The sequence below is a fragment of the Amia ocellicauda genome, chromosome 8 (genome assembly GCF_036373705.1).
Source record: "Amia ocellicauda isolate fAmiCal2 chromosome 8, fAmiCal2.hap1, whole genome shotgun sequence".
NCBI classification, from domain to species: domain Eukaryota; kingdom Metazoa; phylum Chordata; class Actinopteri; order Amiiformes; family Amiidae; genus Amia; species Amia ocellicauda.
This window is the reverse complement of record NC_089857.1, coordinates 12,009,000-12,025,726: the sequence shown is the minus strand read 5'-3', so window position 1 is coordinate 12,025,726 and position 16,727 is coordinate 12,009,000. Positions and strand designations below refer to the sequence as shown.

The 16,727-nt window shown below is 41.6% G+C and overlaps 1 protein-coding gene across 2 annotated transcripts in view; it reads right to left on the bottom strand.

The window, feature by feature from the left end:
- The window catches only part of pdzd2 (PDZ domain containing 2), a 110,910-nt gene that overhangs the window by 84,027 nt on the left and 10,156 nt on the right, over positions 1-16,727 (bottom strand). For both annotated transcript variants that reach the window (XM_066712045.1, XM_066712046.1), the window contains exon 2: positions 1,599-2,491. In XM_066712045.1, the coding sequence (XP_066568142.1) occupies positions 1,599-2,086 (488 nt within the window). In that variant the 5' untranslated portion in view covers positions 2,087-2,491. The remainder of the gene's footprint in view (positions 1-1,598; positions 2,492-16,727) is intronic.

The following is a 16,727-nucleotide window of genomic DNA, read 5'->3' as shown; positions in this document are numbered from 1 at the left end:
ACTCTGAAACTCACTTCACTGTTACCCCTGTTCATAACAATGACTCATAAAGATCTTAACCACTGGAACATGGACTATTATTCTGCTCTGTGGGTCATAACCAAGAAAAATACACTTCAGCAGTACAGTGTGACTAGTGCAAACCTGTGGGATATCAGCAAACAGATAGCATCAGTTAATTAATGTGTCCAGGATTAAAATAAAATGCAACGACGATCTGCCCAGCTGTTAGACTGACTTTGCAAACCAATCCCCAGAAGATCTATTTTTAACAAATTGTCCACTTTGTTAGCATGAATGACATGGGAGTAATCATCGTATCCGTGGTTTAAAGCAAACGTCTTGTTAGAAACACCCTTTCAGTTTTTGTTAGACTTGGTTTGGCCTTGAGGTTTAAAGAAAGCCAGCCAAAAAGCCCAGAAAAAAAAGTCTTCATTACAGATGACCTGAGAAGTGCTGACAGAGTCCAGATTTCAGAACCCCTCCTACCCCTAGTCAGTTGGCCTTGTTGGCATGGTGTGTGTGATGCCCATACACACCCACACAGAAGGAAGAGCCCCCCCCCCGTTTCCTGCAGTGGTGTGTGCAGTTCACACACCATCCCGGGCCCATGCAGTGGCCTGCCGTTTGTGTGCCAGCAGATGTTTTGGGCCTTCCGCCCCCTGAGCAGGTGGCATTACTGAGGGGAGCCTGGGGTGCCTGAGTGCAAAACATGTATCTGCAACTTTAGCTGCCCCTTGATCCCACACCATACCCCCCCCACCCCCGCTTTTCATGTGTGCAGCTCCAGACTGAATCCTGATGCGCAGGTTTGTTTAACAGCTTTTACACGTTTCTCTAGTCCTAATCCCGCCATTTTTGAAAGCAATACATCAGTTCACAGTGGCCCCGAGCCGTGAAGCCACCCTCTCTGCTCTCCACACCCAGACACTGCAGGGTGGAAATGGTCTCTTTCATAGCCGACTGTGCTGGGATTCCCTGACGGGCAGCCATACAATTAGACAAGAGCTGCCTGGGTTGGCTGGGCTACGAGTCAGCCAAGCTTTCCTTGTTGTCGACGCACAACAGCAAACCCTACAGCTGGCCAGGGGCCTGTGAGGCTGCAATGTTACGGGCAAGAGCCATACTAGTCTTCTATCGTAGTGAGCTGGTTCTGGCGCCCTGGACTGATAACTGTCCAGAGAAGCACATGGACTGCTCACCTACGCTGTGGTGAACATGAGACAGCTCTCTTTCCTGTGCCAGTACAGGGAGGGTTATAACTGTAAAGGGAAATGGTAAAAATTATTCTAAACTGGGTGAGTATAAAAAGAAAATGGGTGTATCACAGTAAAATATATATACAGGACAACATTCTTCTGTGTCTTACTGAAGCTAATAAGTGAAAACTGTTTCTATTGAAAAAGAGCCCAACCTCTAAGAAAAATCATAACTATCTTGCCCTCTCTGTATTGATGCAATAGGATATTTCTTAAGCACAACTGCGAAGCAATCAGTAACATATTTCATTATTTTTAAAAAATACATATATTACAAAATGTACAGGACTTGTCTTTCTAAACTGAGACATCGAGCAAACCAGCACATCTTGAGCCTACCTGGCTCCGGTGACATCGACCCCCACCATCAGCTGGCCATTGAGAGACAGGAGCTCATCGCGGAGTTTGATCTCCCCACAACGGGCGGCTGGGCTCAGCTTCTTCACCTCCGTCACCCATATACACCCCACCTCCAGCACGGGGCCCGTGTCTCCCTTCCTCCGTCTCCTCCGCCCGCCTGTCTTCCTCCCATCCGGATCCCCAAAGATGGGGATGTTGCCAAAGCTGAGGCCGAACTCATCGCCATCTCCCTCCTCCTTGCACAGGCAGACGCCCCGCACCTCCAGATCCATGCCCTCCCTCTGAGGGGTGGGCTGCAGCACGCTCTGCCCCTCGGTAAAGTTCAGCTCAATGTATTCCACCAGTTTCTGGATGGCTGCTTGGCAGAGGTGCTGACTGCCCTTTCCAGGGTCCTGCTCGGACTGGACCCGAAGCCAGCGCTCCAGCAGGGGGAGGTGACTGAACGCATTCTCTTGGGTGATGGGCATCCTGGCGGCGGCCTGGGGTCACCCCACATCATGTGCAACAGCCCCCCTGTGGTGCTGGAGCAACTTCTGAAGAGCAGCAAACCCTTGGAAAGACAGAGAAACCGCTGGCTTGGGACAGCTGCATTTCAAACGTGTGTTAAAAGGCTGGGCTCAGGCTAAACGATCAGATCGAGAGCCATCTGAATGTCTCTCCCCATTGCGCTTGGCACTGTTTAAAGCATGATGTCATCGCTCTTATAAAACAAACTGCAGCCAGGAAGCCAGGCTATGTGAAGAGAAGTAACTGCAGAGTTGGTGCCATTAGTTTCCTGCTTGAGAGGAGTCCAGTTGGGCTGAGGTGGAAAATATCAAATCACTTCAAATGGAGGACAGGCTAAGCTCATCACTTAGGCCTTAGATGTTCACCTTAAGAGAAGAATAGAAATTACACATCAGTGAAAGGGGGAAAGACAGCTTGAACAGCAATTTGCAAATCAATCTTTTACAGGTATTTTGGTATTACTATTTTAATCATTGCTTTCAGAGCTGGTGGATTTGTGCTTATGAAGTATGAAAAATAAGTACTACACACATTCTCAAAACAGTACTTTTTTTTTCAGCAATAGATTTTTTCCCAAACCTATTTAAAAGATAAATATATATATATACATACACACACACACACACACACGATGGGAAGGCTCTCTGTTTGACAGGAATATCGCTCCTGCTGAATTCAAACTCACTATTAAATACTGCTGTGTTTTTAAGTTGCGATTTGAATGGGTGGGCCTAACTGATGTGATCCAGGCTTTAGCTGGTCTGTGGCAGATTTTTTTAAATGATATCAATTATGTATAGATTCAGGGGAGGGTCATTGAGGGGTACAAATCTGCACCATGCACAATAAACAAAACAAAACACTGCAATTTACATGTAATGACAGATTTTGGTTCTTAACTCTTATCTGGCCATTGGCTGTGCAGATGGCATATATTATCCTTCATTATCTGACCTACTGTAAAGCTTTGTCCTCTAAAGGCAGGATTTATTTACCCTACAAAACAAAGGGTGCACATAGCGTGGGACCGGGTGAAATCTAAAGGGTTACTCTTATTTGCACCAGATGTTGGACCACAAAGACCACATTTCTGTCATTTGTAGGCAAGAGGGCTGGCTTAAATGTATGCTAATAAACATAACTGTTGTCCTAATCCTGAAGAGCAACCTATAAGCAGTGAGCCTAAATTTGAAATGCAAAATCAGAAACAACTGACTCCCAGCAGGTTAGAGTAATGCGGCATTATTGCAATACAACAACCAAAAAGAAACAACATGCAGAATTTAGACAGTGAAGAGCTTATGCAACAATTAACTTGTTCGCCTCTTCCAAGCAACCACTCCTGATCTTCTCCCCTTCATCTCCTCTCTCCTCAACTCCTCACTCCTCTCTGGCTGTTTCCCCTCTGCATTTAAACAAGCTGCTGTCATCCCACTGCTCAAGAAACCAAACATTGACACCACCTCTCCTCAGAACTACTGCCCTGTCTCCCTATCCCCTTCCTCTCCAAGACTCTCGAGCGGGCGGTCCACCGTCAGCTCTCTGACTTTCTGTCCCAACACTCACTCCTTGATCCTCTGCAATCCGGCTTCCGCACAGCTCACTCCACTGAGACGGCTCTCCTGGCTGTCACTGACTCCCTCAGCTATGCTCGGGTGCCTCCCTCTCCTCAGTCCTCAGACCCTTCCGCAGCATTTGACACCGTCGATCACTCCATCCTCCTTCTCCTGCCTCGCTGACCTTGGAATCTCTGGGACTGCTCTTACCTGGTTCTCCTCCTACCTCAGCAACTGGACCTACCAAGTGACATGGCGAGGTTCCTCATCCACCCCCCAACCTCTCCTCACAGGCATTCCCCAAGGCTCCGTCCTGGGCCCGCTCCTGTTCTCTCTCTACACTTGCTCCCTGGGCCCCCTCATCGCATCCCATGGTTTCTCCTACCATTTCTACTCTGATGATGCCCAGATCTTCCTGTCTTTTCCCTCTTCAGACCCTCTAATCCCCTCTCACATCTCTTCCAGCTTGTCTGCTATTTCTGCCTGGATGCACTCACACCACCTCAAGCTTAACCTCTCCAAATCGGATCTCCTGTTTTTCCCCCACTCTTCCTCACCTTCTGCTGAACTCTCCATCTCGATCCCCTTGGAATCCACCACACTCTCTCCTTCTTCTTCCGCTAAAAATCTAGGAGTCACCCTCGATCCTGCGCTCTCCTACACCCAGCACATCACCACGCTGACACGCACCTGTAGATTCTTCCTGAGCAACATATGCCGGATCCGTCCCTTCCTCACCGACTACTCGACTCAGCTGCTCGTCCAGTCACTGGTCCTCTCCCACCTGGACTACTGCAACTCCCTTCTGGCCGGCCTGCCTGCATCTACTACCCGCCGCTCCAGCTCATCCAGAACTCTGCGGCTCGTCTGGCGTCTCTCTGCCACGATTCGCACACGCTACTCCACTGCTCCACTCCCTCCACTGGCTCCCGATAGCGGCACGCATTCAGTTCAAGACTTTGACCCTCATCTACCGCTGTCTCGACCACACTGCACCAAGCTACCTTCAGTCACTCGTCTCTCCATACATCCCCCCCAGACCACTGCGCTCCTCCAGTGCCAGAAGACTAACTCTAGCTCCTCTCCACTCTCCTTCCTCCAGAGCCGGTCCTTCTCATCCCTGGCCCCATAATAGTGGAACGACCTGCCCACCGAAGTCAAAACATCAGATTCCTTGACCTCATTCCGGCGCTTACTCAAGACGCATCTTTTCCGACAGTACTTGTAATATTAGTCCTTTTATCCCCACTAGATAGCACTTCTCAGTTTTATTATGCTTCTTGTGTTTTCGATTTGTTTTCCTCCTTGCTCCCTTTCCCGTAGCCCTTGACTGTGACCCTACATCTTGACAGCACTTAGCTTTTACCGTCCAGGATGTAGGACCTCACTTACTGTACTTGCCTGTGTAAATTTTAAGTCCAGCAATGGAACAATTGACAGATTACACATTTTCTGTCTTTTTCATTTATTGGTAAAACAACTAAAATATTTGTCCAGCATTACACAAACAGGACACAAAGGAAATGGATAGACAGCATGTGCAGGTTTCCATTCAATTTTGACCTGAGAGGGATCTCTTTTTTTTTTTTAAATAAAAACGAAAGGACAAAAAAACAGTAGGGCAGCTAAGATTCAATAAAGACATCCCTATATCTTTATCTTCTAATGAAGTGTGGTAAGGTGGCCACAGGACAACTGTGCAGACATGTCTTTCCAAAACGCCCCAAGTCCAAATAACTAACCTCAATACATCAACAATAGTGACATCAATGTCAACAATATTTTCCTGCACTGCGTTTGTGATAGAAATGCCATGGTACTCTGACTAGAAGAGAGACTACGAAGAGAATCAATTAGATCATATCACAGCAGTGTAGTCCATTCATTGAATACTATAGCAAGTTTGTATTTTGCAATTATTCCATTTGACTGGTTTTATATGGTTTCCTTGATCCACTACATGTCTGAAACACCCTACTTTACTAAGATTTAGGCATAATGTCTCCTGTGTTTCAGATTTTCATGTTTTCTTGCACTGTGGTAAACTTCTCTAAAGGAGAAGGAAGGGTGACATTCTTTAAGTGAAAGGAAAACTGTTTCATTAAATAATTTGGAAACAGTTCCTACTATTAAATGACACACCAGCAACCACAACCTCACACAGACTTCCACATGAAATCACATAAACTCCAACACTGTACACACAAAGCATCCATATGTTACACAATGCTGATATAAATTGGTCAAGCAGCACTGGGTGAAACGTGAATGATATCAAAAGGCATTCAGTTAAAATAAAAACATTAAAAAAAGCATTGTTACCTTGCATTGTAAAACAAATCGGGTTCCTGATACCTTGCAGCCTCCATAACACAGACTCAGAGAGCACATCTCCAATCCTCACACATTCACATTGTTATAGTAAAGGTCCACAGACCCCCATTCAACCCAGCGAGAGGCAGGCATATAATAGGATTAGGGCATCCCTCCCTCTAGTATGTCACTGACATACATACAACATTACCAGCTACAGCACCAGATAACATGATGGCAATACAGCTGGCAAGCTAGGCTCCACACACAGACCCAGCTGGAAATGAGGAATAGTTATGGGCAAGAGGTTCTCAGGGTTAGTGGATAAAGGATGGGAAAATTTAATCCTAACAAAGCGCTATCTGCTCTTTGCCATACAATGTATGTTAATATGTTAAGCTAGAGTAATGGATCCCCCTCCCAGTGGGCCACACTGTCACTGTCTGCAGGCTGGGGATGCCTGGCAGGGGCTGCTGCCAACGATAACAGAGCTGCGCTAAAGCGGCTGCCTTTCACACTGTTGACCCACATACAGAGGCCAAAACTGAGGATTAAAACGTAATATACATGTTAAGCCATACATGATACTCATTAGAAATGTACTTATCATGGCGCGACACAGTTGCTTAAGAAGGCTTATTTTTATTGGGATTGTGTGTGTGTGTGTGTGTGTGTGTGTGTGTGTGTGTGTGTGTGTGTGTGTGTGTGTTTGAGTGTGTGTCTATAGCACATCAGTTTTCCTATGGAACTAGAATAGACACAGGAGGTTTAAACACATTCTGTCCAGGTATGACACCAAAACAAAATTTCAAACATATTTTTCAGTTCAGAGAAATGCTATCCATATTCACATGCCTTCAATTCATTCAAGATTCAGCGCAGTTGCTTAATGTCTAGTCTATCCTGTACAAAAAGCAGGGCACTATATTTCTCAGGGAAATTTCCTGTTGGGGGCACAGAAATCCTATAGTTCAAAATCAAAATCTGAGCTCAGTTCTGTGTAGAGATTCCTGGGATTTGTTAATAAATCACAGACATGCGAAACCCACAAGAAAATATAGATCCAACCGTAAAGCAAGAAGAAACATGACCATATTTGTATTGGTTGATAGCGGATTACATGTCACAGACAAAACCACAAGAAAAGGTGAAGCTGAACTCCACAGCTATTACAGCCCACTCCATCAGGGGGAAATACAGCGATGTGGCAGGTGTGTTGCAAGTTGTGTTGCCCCTTCATGACAAGCCAGCCAGTTCCACAAGCTCCAATACTTCCTGTTCAGTCTAACATGTGCAGCGCCGTTTCGAAGTCATCGAGAATCCACCGTTCTTCACGTCCTGAACTTATATTCTGGTACTGTATCCTCATTAAAATTGAACCGTATATGTATAAGGTTGAGTGGCTGATAACAAAATCGGTGAGATGACCTTCCCTGCAGGTCATCTCCTTCCTACTTGGGTGGATCAGCAGGAGAAAGCAGGTCATGCGGTAACTGATTAACACTCATGACTGAGATGTGTGTAGTGAATCTTGACTCAGGAGTTAACTGCTTCCCTGGCAACAAGAAATGGGTTGCTTATGATGACCAAATATCAGTAATTCTCTGACTCTTCACAGAAACAACATTTTGGACACATTCAAGGCCATCAGACTGGTAATGCATTTAAAGATAAACTTCCTAAAAGGGCAGCAATCACTCCTCTGATGGATCGCACACAACAATGTCCACAAAGCAGTTTTTTCCACAGATTGGAACAGAACCCTAAGAATGGTGGAATAAAGTACTTTTCAATTTGGTAGATCCATTACTGTGTTTATATTCCCCTGGACAAATCTTCAAAAACACACTGCTTAGAAAACGTGTTGTACACAGGTTTACAGTGCCTTTAAGAAATCGCTTGTGTCTACAGAATGTAGCTGGACTACCTGATCTAGCCAAGCAAAAAAAAAAAAAAAAAAAAAAAATCGGTAAGAGAACTAACCTCTAGTCCACAGATACCAGAGATCCATATGTTTAGCACATCTTTTTAATCTTGCCAGGGTGAGACAGTCTTATAGTTATTTTAGCAGACTGTTTTACTGACTGTTCAACAGTTTAAAATATAGTGAGTAAATCTTTCAACGACTAAGGCAGATTTTAACCTATACGTTGCCCTGGATAAGGACATCTGCCAATAAATAAATAATAATAATAGTCACAGTCCGACAAAAAAATGTAATACTTGCTCAACAAGGACTGCTTCTCTGTGTACCCTTTCCAAATGTTAGCCAGCATTTACAGACAATCCCTTAGTTCCCAGACAGCATTAGCATGTGATAATCCTTTCCTTCTATTAAATGTAATCTTTTTAAGTGCCAAACAAACATGCCCATGTCTGAGGACCAGCCTGCAGTTTAGATCTAATATTACCTTCACTTTAGCAATCTATACTAAACAGTAACATACACATACTGAACTGACATGTTTCCATTATAAGATTAGAGGGAGTTTTCTCCATGCTGCTGTTCTTTTGGCTGTCCGGGCTCAAATGTCTCATACTAATGTGTGGCTTAACTGAATACTGGGCCCTCCAGTTGTGGTAATTAAATCTAAAATAAAGCTGAAAATAGAGAGCAGTGTTAAAATGCAACACACAGTCACAAAATGTAGTCTACTTGGGCCACAAAAATGAAGACTATTCTCATTATCTGTTTTGCAATACCAAATGCTTCCAGAACATTGGAATAATATTAGACAGGCCCAATGGGCAACCATTTAGCCTAAAAGATCACATAACCATAGCAGACCAGAGAGGATAGTGGTTTATGCTCTACTTTTGACATTATGAGTGTTTCTCGTATTGTATTGCACTTAAAAGTGCCAATAAATAAACACAGATGAAGCTCCCTTCCTTTCCGGCAAGATTCAGTTGTCTTCCATGTCTTATCGAATAACATGCTGCAATTTAATTAAAATCGAATCAGTAACTGTATGCCTCTGTGAACATTATAACAGGGCACATGTAACCCTTGCAAAAAAAATAAGATCTCACCAGTACACTTGTCCTAATGCCCGGGGCTACCGAACCGAGTGACCTGTACTGGAATGCAGTTGCATGGCGTTACCTCACTGCATGGCCACTCAATTCGTCATCCAGGGCTGAAGTATTTATGAAGGATGTTTCCCACTGGGGAGGGAGACGCAGTAAGCCTCTGACCTTGTTACTGTGTTTTCAACAGTGAATACAGTGGGTTGAGAAGGTTTTTCCTCCTGAATTTCTGGAAGTAGGGTATTTATATCTAACAAGCAGCAATGCAGGGTGACCAACATAAGTCCTTAACACACTACGACAGGATTATAAAGGAAGGCATGGGCATTGAACTATGATACCTGGTTTAGAAATATATGTCCTCACTTCAGATTAATCCAAGCGTGTTAAAACATGAACAAGCGAGAATAAAATAAAAAATAAAAACTGTAGCTGCAGTTTATGAGAAGACGAGAAGGTGAGATAAGCTTGAGTGAAAATGTTACAGGTTGCTCTGAACACGGCCAAATAAAACTCGTCCCATTTCCACACTGTGGAACAGATTCAAGGTTTATAAACAAAAACTGGTTAATAGAGCAACACATGACTGCTTAGCCAGGAGAAAGGCTGCAGCTATATGGAGGTCATTAACTAGCAGACTGTGTCCAGCTGAGTACATTCAGATAATTACAGCTCCCATGAAAAGACAAGGACGTGCCTCATAATGTCTCACTGAGTGAATGAATGAATTGAACCATTATCATTTTGCAAGTAAAATATTGTCTGTGTCAATATCACTAGGCTACTGGGTATTCCCTGCAAAAGCCACACATCTTCAGAGAAGTGCTCAGAATACAGATGGTCTCTGCAAACTAAACAATCTGCTCTGAGACACAATGGTAATCCTGTTTCATGTGTCAGCTGAGAACGAGAGACCCTTACATTTTACAAACAGTAAAGCTGTGAAAACAAGCTGCTGAAGGCACACTGTGGCTGTTTATTGAAACCTTTGAGTGGAGAGAGCTGTAGTTGTTTTTGTAAGGAGAATGTTTTATTTTTTTATGTAAGTGAAGAGGATACAGAAATAATTTTTTTGCCGTCTTTTTTGGGATAAGCTAGCTAAAAATAGCAGGCGATGTACTGTACAACAGCAAGTTACAGGAGGACACTAAAAATATTGCAAAGACTGGCCATTGAAACTCAAAATATGTTGCACGTTGACTCAAACAATTTCATATGTTTGTACTTTAACACCAACGCTCCTTATAAATCTCACTGAGGTATGCGGGTTATGTGCCAGCATAATACCTCCACCTCAGCTCGCTTCTACAATAATATCACAGTACAACTTTTAAAAGAAGCTGCACAAATGGTCTTGTGCAACTCTCTCTTCCACACTACCGTGGACAACAGTGTCGCCAGGATATTTCAGATTTGCTCGGTACATACTGTTATACTATTTATCACCAACTCCACATCGTAAACAAACATTTTGTAGGAAAATGCAGTCTCTACACTTAATTCAGCATTAAACAGATAAGAGATGTTTTGAAAGGGAAGCCTATTTCTTAACAGAATACAATGCTAAAAAACAAAGCAAATCAGGTTAAAATCCAACATATTCACTGGCTGGTATGGCCCGATTAGGAAATAGGGTATTCATGCAATTCTGGGAACTTAACGTCTTTGTGGAATTTCTATGCTAATTCGAGGCCCCACTTTAAATAGCGCATGCAACCTTATCAAATGTAATGGTTTAATAACAGAAATCATGTTGTTCTGTGACAAGTTAATTTACTTTACCATATCTCAAGAGTACAATAATTAAAAAGGAATACAATCTGAGCTCTATGGGACTTAATCACCAACCCCCAAAACTGCAAGATAAATTAACTGAAAAAGTACTAAACTGATCGAAAATAGCCCTTCACTCACGTCATATAGTTTGGAGATAGGTTCCCTTGTACGTTACCACACCATCTGAAAGTCATTGTGAGCATGTAACACACCACAGCTTAAGCTGGGAACAATTTCAATCAATAGCGTTTGAGATAGTCAGTCTGTATAGTATATGTCTTCCACTAGCATGAAGAAAATTATATAACTCGCCCAGTGAAATTGCAGTTTGAAAGCACTTTGGCCCAAATGTTCATTCTGTTTAACTCTGTTGGTTACTGCAATCTCTGATCATGATGGCAAATCACCTCCAGAGAAACTGGGAGGCTCACAGCAGCATTATGCATTGCAAAAGACAACTAGGTACAGCGTACAGCATTTCTCAGAGGTTTCGAGCCTTCCAGAACAATTGGATCTTATTTTATCAAGGGTTCTATTCGATGTAAGACATGTCAGTGAACACTTCTAGTAGTAGTAATGATAATAATAATAATAATAATAATAATAATAATAATAATAATAATAATAATAATAATACGAAGCAGATGACAGTTCTGCTTCAGTATCTTACTTGCACTCCTTAATTGTCAATTCTAATTTTTTTTTTCCTAATGGTGAAACATTATCCTTCACAGTGTGCAGCAAAAGTGAAAACCCTGGCTCTGGGAGATTTACCATACCTCACACACAGTTATCCCTCTCAAAATCTGATGTATTAAGATGGTTTTTTTTCTTTTTTTATTGGCAATAAGTAATTTTGGGATTGTATATGAGTGCATGTGGTCTTCTTTGTTGAATACAGGCTTTCTCAATCTGCGGCCTCATGTCCCAGCACAAGGGTGTGCCCAGAACAATAGCTGGGTGTGGTAACTGCATCTGTGTTTCACCCTGGGCTGCTGTAGTGTAGTAGAACACAAAGAATAGGCACATATAATTAGCCAGTCTAAATTTAATTTTATCAAAATGTCAGCAGGGTTGCTCATTGGATTTCATTTTGCCCCACACCCCCGTGTCAATTCTGTGCCAACAATAGCGGACAAATCTCAAAATGCATAACAGCCCAGCAATTAATGTGTAAATCCCTCGCTGCTGACAAACAAATGCGTGCTCTTTAGATAATCTCATATTCACAATACCACAGGTCAGCAATTCAGGGTTGAATTAACAGCTCAAAGGTTCGCCGATGCCAGAAGAGCTTCCCTTCTAGTCTAATCTCCCTGATACAAAGAGGACTGTGAATAAATGAACTCCTGTTTACAACAATGATACATTTGTCCTTTATAAACATAGAACACAAGTCTTGCCTTACTCAGTACAATTTGCAAGGTTTATTCAGTATTAGTACTGTTGTGGTTTCAACAATACTTTATTTATAGTTCAGGTTTTCCTACAGAGTAGTGTGTGGTGAGAAGTACTGTGTGTGTTGGGTAGTAGCTAGTATAATATATAAGCATGTTTCTTCGTTACCAAAAATGTAATTTAATTCATAAATAGATGGCAGGGAGACTGATATAAATGCCAAGAACTTTCAATTGTTTAATTGTAACTTTGGAAAACATAAATAATTTTTCAGTTTTAAGCTATACAACATGTGATATGTATTGTGGTGCGTTCTGCATAAGACCTCCATGTCATTTTGAACTGATGTTACAGCCTATACTTACTTTGTTTATCAAATTTACCCATTACATTGTGGTCAGCTATGTGGCACTCTGTTGTAGCTCATTACCAACACCCTTGAGGGGGGATGATACAGAAATATTCTAAGAATGTACATGTATTTAGGAAAAAAACTGCACTCATTAATAATTCTGATGGTAGAAGAAAAACAACAGCTGAACTGGTTATTAAAACAGAGAAGAAAATTGGAACTTGTGAAGACCAAGAAAATGTTTTTGGCAACGCCTATAATCCGATCCTAACTAAAAATTTGATTCTGAATAGCACTAAACTGTTGTCTTGACTTCACGATGGCACAGTTTAGGGAGTACTCAAATGCTCATGTATATTTTAAGCATATTATCAGCATGTTTCACAGGTCATGAAAATTAAAGGAACACAAGATCTGTTTTACTCTTCGTACAAGAGTACATGACTGGTCATAAACGAGGACTATGGGCCATCTGTAAAAGGTAAGATTAGTATGGGGATTGCCATGTTCAAGGATTATTTTAAATTAAGAAACCAAAAATCTGTTAAAAGGCAAGAAAAGCCATTGTTGATGATAATAATATAATCCTGTACTCATTCATAAAACTCCCAGACAGGCAGCACAGACAGACAGTCAGTGTGGGTGTAAATCAACAATCAATTTTGAAAACAAGAATCTTCTCATCTGCCTTTAAAAAGTGTATAAATAAAGGTCACAAATATATAAATATCTTTCACATACTAACTTCCAATCCCTGACAGCATTTTCAACTGAATAAAAGGTTTGTACAATATGCTGTAGGCCTATCTGATAAAAACACAAAACTTCAACACATTCCCATAACTATAATGGGAGAAAATGCACATATTACTTTGCCTTAACAGCACTTAATAATCAACCGTTTCCACCACTGTTGCTCTGAGGGTACTGCCAGTGGTCCAAGGACACTGGCAGAGTGTTGATTAGATACAGAGGATCAGCTTCCTGGAGCTGGCAGACTGACTTTATAACATTTCTGTGCCACTGTCAGCTGTTCATATCGCTCTTATTGTCCGAGTATTCATAATTCTTTGTTCATTGTTTCGATTTCTTCAGCCTGGCCTTCGTAGATGACTCTGTTCCCTATGAACAAATGGCAAAAGATTACAAAACATATTTCTGTCTGTTCTTGGAGCACCAAACTACTTGGAGGACCACAACACTGTCCTATAATCATTCCATCCCCTCAACTTATTTCATTATTCTTGGAGATTGGGTGAATGGGAACACATTTTCTCAGAAATGGATGGATAAAATCTAATGCATTTTTAGAATGTGTTTACAAACACAAGAATTCCAACCAATGCATTTGGTTAATGCAGAAGCAGAGCCATCTCCCTCTGACAATCCCAGGATCCATATTTTAAGCATGAATTGATAAGGCAAGAAGAATAACACACGTTTGCTTCCTTTGATCTGGCAAAATATTTCTGCGAAGCCGTTGTTCAGTCGGTTAATTATGTTGAAAGGTTAGAGCTCCTAGGGAGAATGTTAATACGTCAGACACATTTCTCCGATAGCAACGGGTTATGGCAGGGCTCTGTCTGCTAATCAGAAATAACAGATCTTGACATTTCAGTACAAAACAGCCCAGAGACACATGTATTCCCCCCCTCCCATCAACAACAGTACCTAGTTGTTGTGACAGTCATGTATTCTGCTTCTTTAAAACTAGTTTTATTAGGGTATACAGTTTTAAATAAAAATAAATAAAGTGAAGACCAAACTAATGCCTTTATATCAAATCATGTATACAAATGAACACTCAAAATGAGCTGCACTGAAACACAGATGGACATGTTTTCTGGGAAACTTCAGACTTCAGCTAAATGAATGACCCAGCAGTTCCCAAGTAGCTCATCTAGTAAAAGTTTCTAGTAAAAGTGAAGTGACCTCAACCTGGAGGTCACAGGCCTTAATCTTCTCGTTTCAGTGTTGGCCAGTCATAGCCATATGTTTGTTCATTTTTAAAGAAACTGGAGTATAATCTCATACCTAGGTTTCATCCAAACAATAGAGAGGAAAAAAATAATTAGCAGATTAAATCGCAGATAAATGTGGTACTATGAATGGTATTTCTTCTGCAGTGCGTCTTTCCCAGCAATGCTAACCTCCCTATAGGATGCATCAGTGTAGTGTCTTACAATCACAGGTTATGTAGTGGATGGGAGGAAAAAGTGTTCTCTCTTTCCCAGAGTCAGTCGGTTAATTGCTCTTACACTAACATCTCTGTGACGGAAATAAGCTTTGGTTAAAGCAATCTTTCATACATCATCTGCATTACAAATCATCCTTTTCACCGTGGACAATAGCTGCTATTGTTTCTGAGCCTTAAGCTTCCATCTGCCAGGAGGACTCTCCATGGACAACACACATGCTGTACTCAAGATCACTTCAATGGCTAATTTAGCTGCTGTGTGGTAGTTCAGGGTTTTATCTCGTCCTCATTAACAACAACAGAGATCAAAGCAGCCTGCCAGTACTTCAACATTGCTGCCAATGCCTCCCATTTCTGAAAATGATGATCATCGAAGGAAAAATCCAGAATGGATTAGATTTAGCTTTCATTTGTTTATATTTAAGGCCTAAGTAAAAATATAGGTATGAAACATATACATATGTTACCAAAAGTAATGGCTTGCCTGTATGGGATTTTAACAATGCTCTGTGAGGCTGTTTTAGACAAAGAGTCCCATTACCGCCCAGTATTACAAGTATGTATGGTGATATTTTGGACAATATACACTGTCTACACTGATGCCCTTCTATTATGGCATGAACACATCATGTCACAAAGCTGGCAGTGTTACTGTGGTTCAGGGAGATAAAGCTGAAAAAAATTCATTGTTGGCTCAGAGTACAGATGTTAATTCAATTAGAACACCTGTGGGATGAAATGGAAAGGTGACCCGGTTGAGAGGCGACAGAAATGAGCTGCTCAGCAGAAACTCTGCTGCAGAAGGAGTGATGCTTTGCTTATAGTGCAGGAGTCAGTAAGGCCAAGGATAAGCCCACAGTTCGGCCCGTTGAATACATTGTAAACTGTCTGTTTGGTCTGTCATCTGAATACAATGCTGACATATCGTGCAGTAAGCAATACAGGAGAGTTACTCTGCAAGCTATGCTATTCTTTCACTAAAGCTTTTCTTAAATCAATATAGTTATTGACCTTAAACTCCTCGGGTTTAGCTCATTCTTTCAATGTTACCTGTTCCTCATAATTTCCTTTCATACTGGTAACAATGTGTGATGGAAATTCTTCTCTTTCAACACAGTAGGCATCCTGGAGGTCAAGCTTAATGGACAACACAAACCAGTATACAAAGGGTAGGAAATTAAAACAATAATAATAAAATATGTTCCCTTTCTTCTCCCCTGTGACCCATCTGACACCAGACTCCAACATTGGCAGTTTATGCATTTTCTCCACGGAAATTACACTTCTACTGCAGTCTGACTAAGACAAATATGCAGTTCGGTCTTTCACATTGCATGTGTCTTTGAGCAGGAAGGGCACAATTTTTCAATAGGTGAAAGGGAAAAACTTATGCCAGCTGTGCACACAAACAACATTCCCAGTCATCTGCCAAACACCATGTTTCTAATGAAAGGACATGTGACATACAGTAATATCTAGTGTACTTAAGATACTGTGAGGTTGGAGAGGGGGGGGATGCTTCTATGCTTCAGCAAACAGCTCAAAATCAATATTGAAAGGACAAAACATATATATTACCTCATCCCTATTATAACTAGCAGTCTTGATCTATTTATGTATTATTCTAATATTGAACTCATGGGCTTTGCATACCAATCTAATATCAGAGAAAAACAACAACAACCTGGAAACATCTGTTAAATTCACCAGTTTTACTGTTCTGGTTTTGGTTATTCCCTTTGCTTTTCCACAACTTGACTTTTTCATGAGTGAGAGTGAATCTAGGATGAGCACCTGCCTAATTATAAAGATCAGGATGTATGTCTAAGGTACAAAACATGTTAAAGTAATTTCCACCGGAGGCAGCGGTGCATTTATTAAACAAATAAATACATATGCGGCTAATAAGGCCCAGCAGAGAAACATTACATTGACAGCCTGACTGATAATCTGACATGAATTTGACATAGTAATAACAC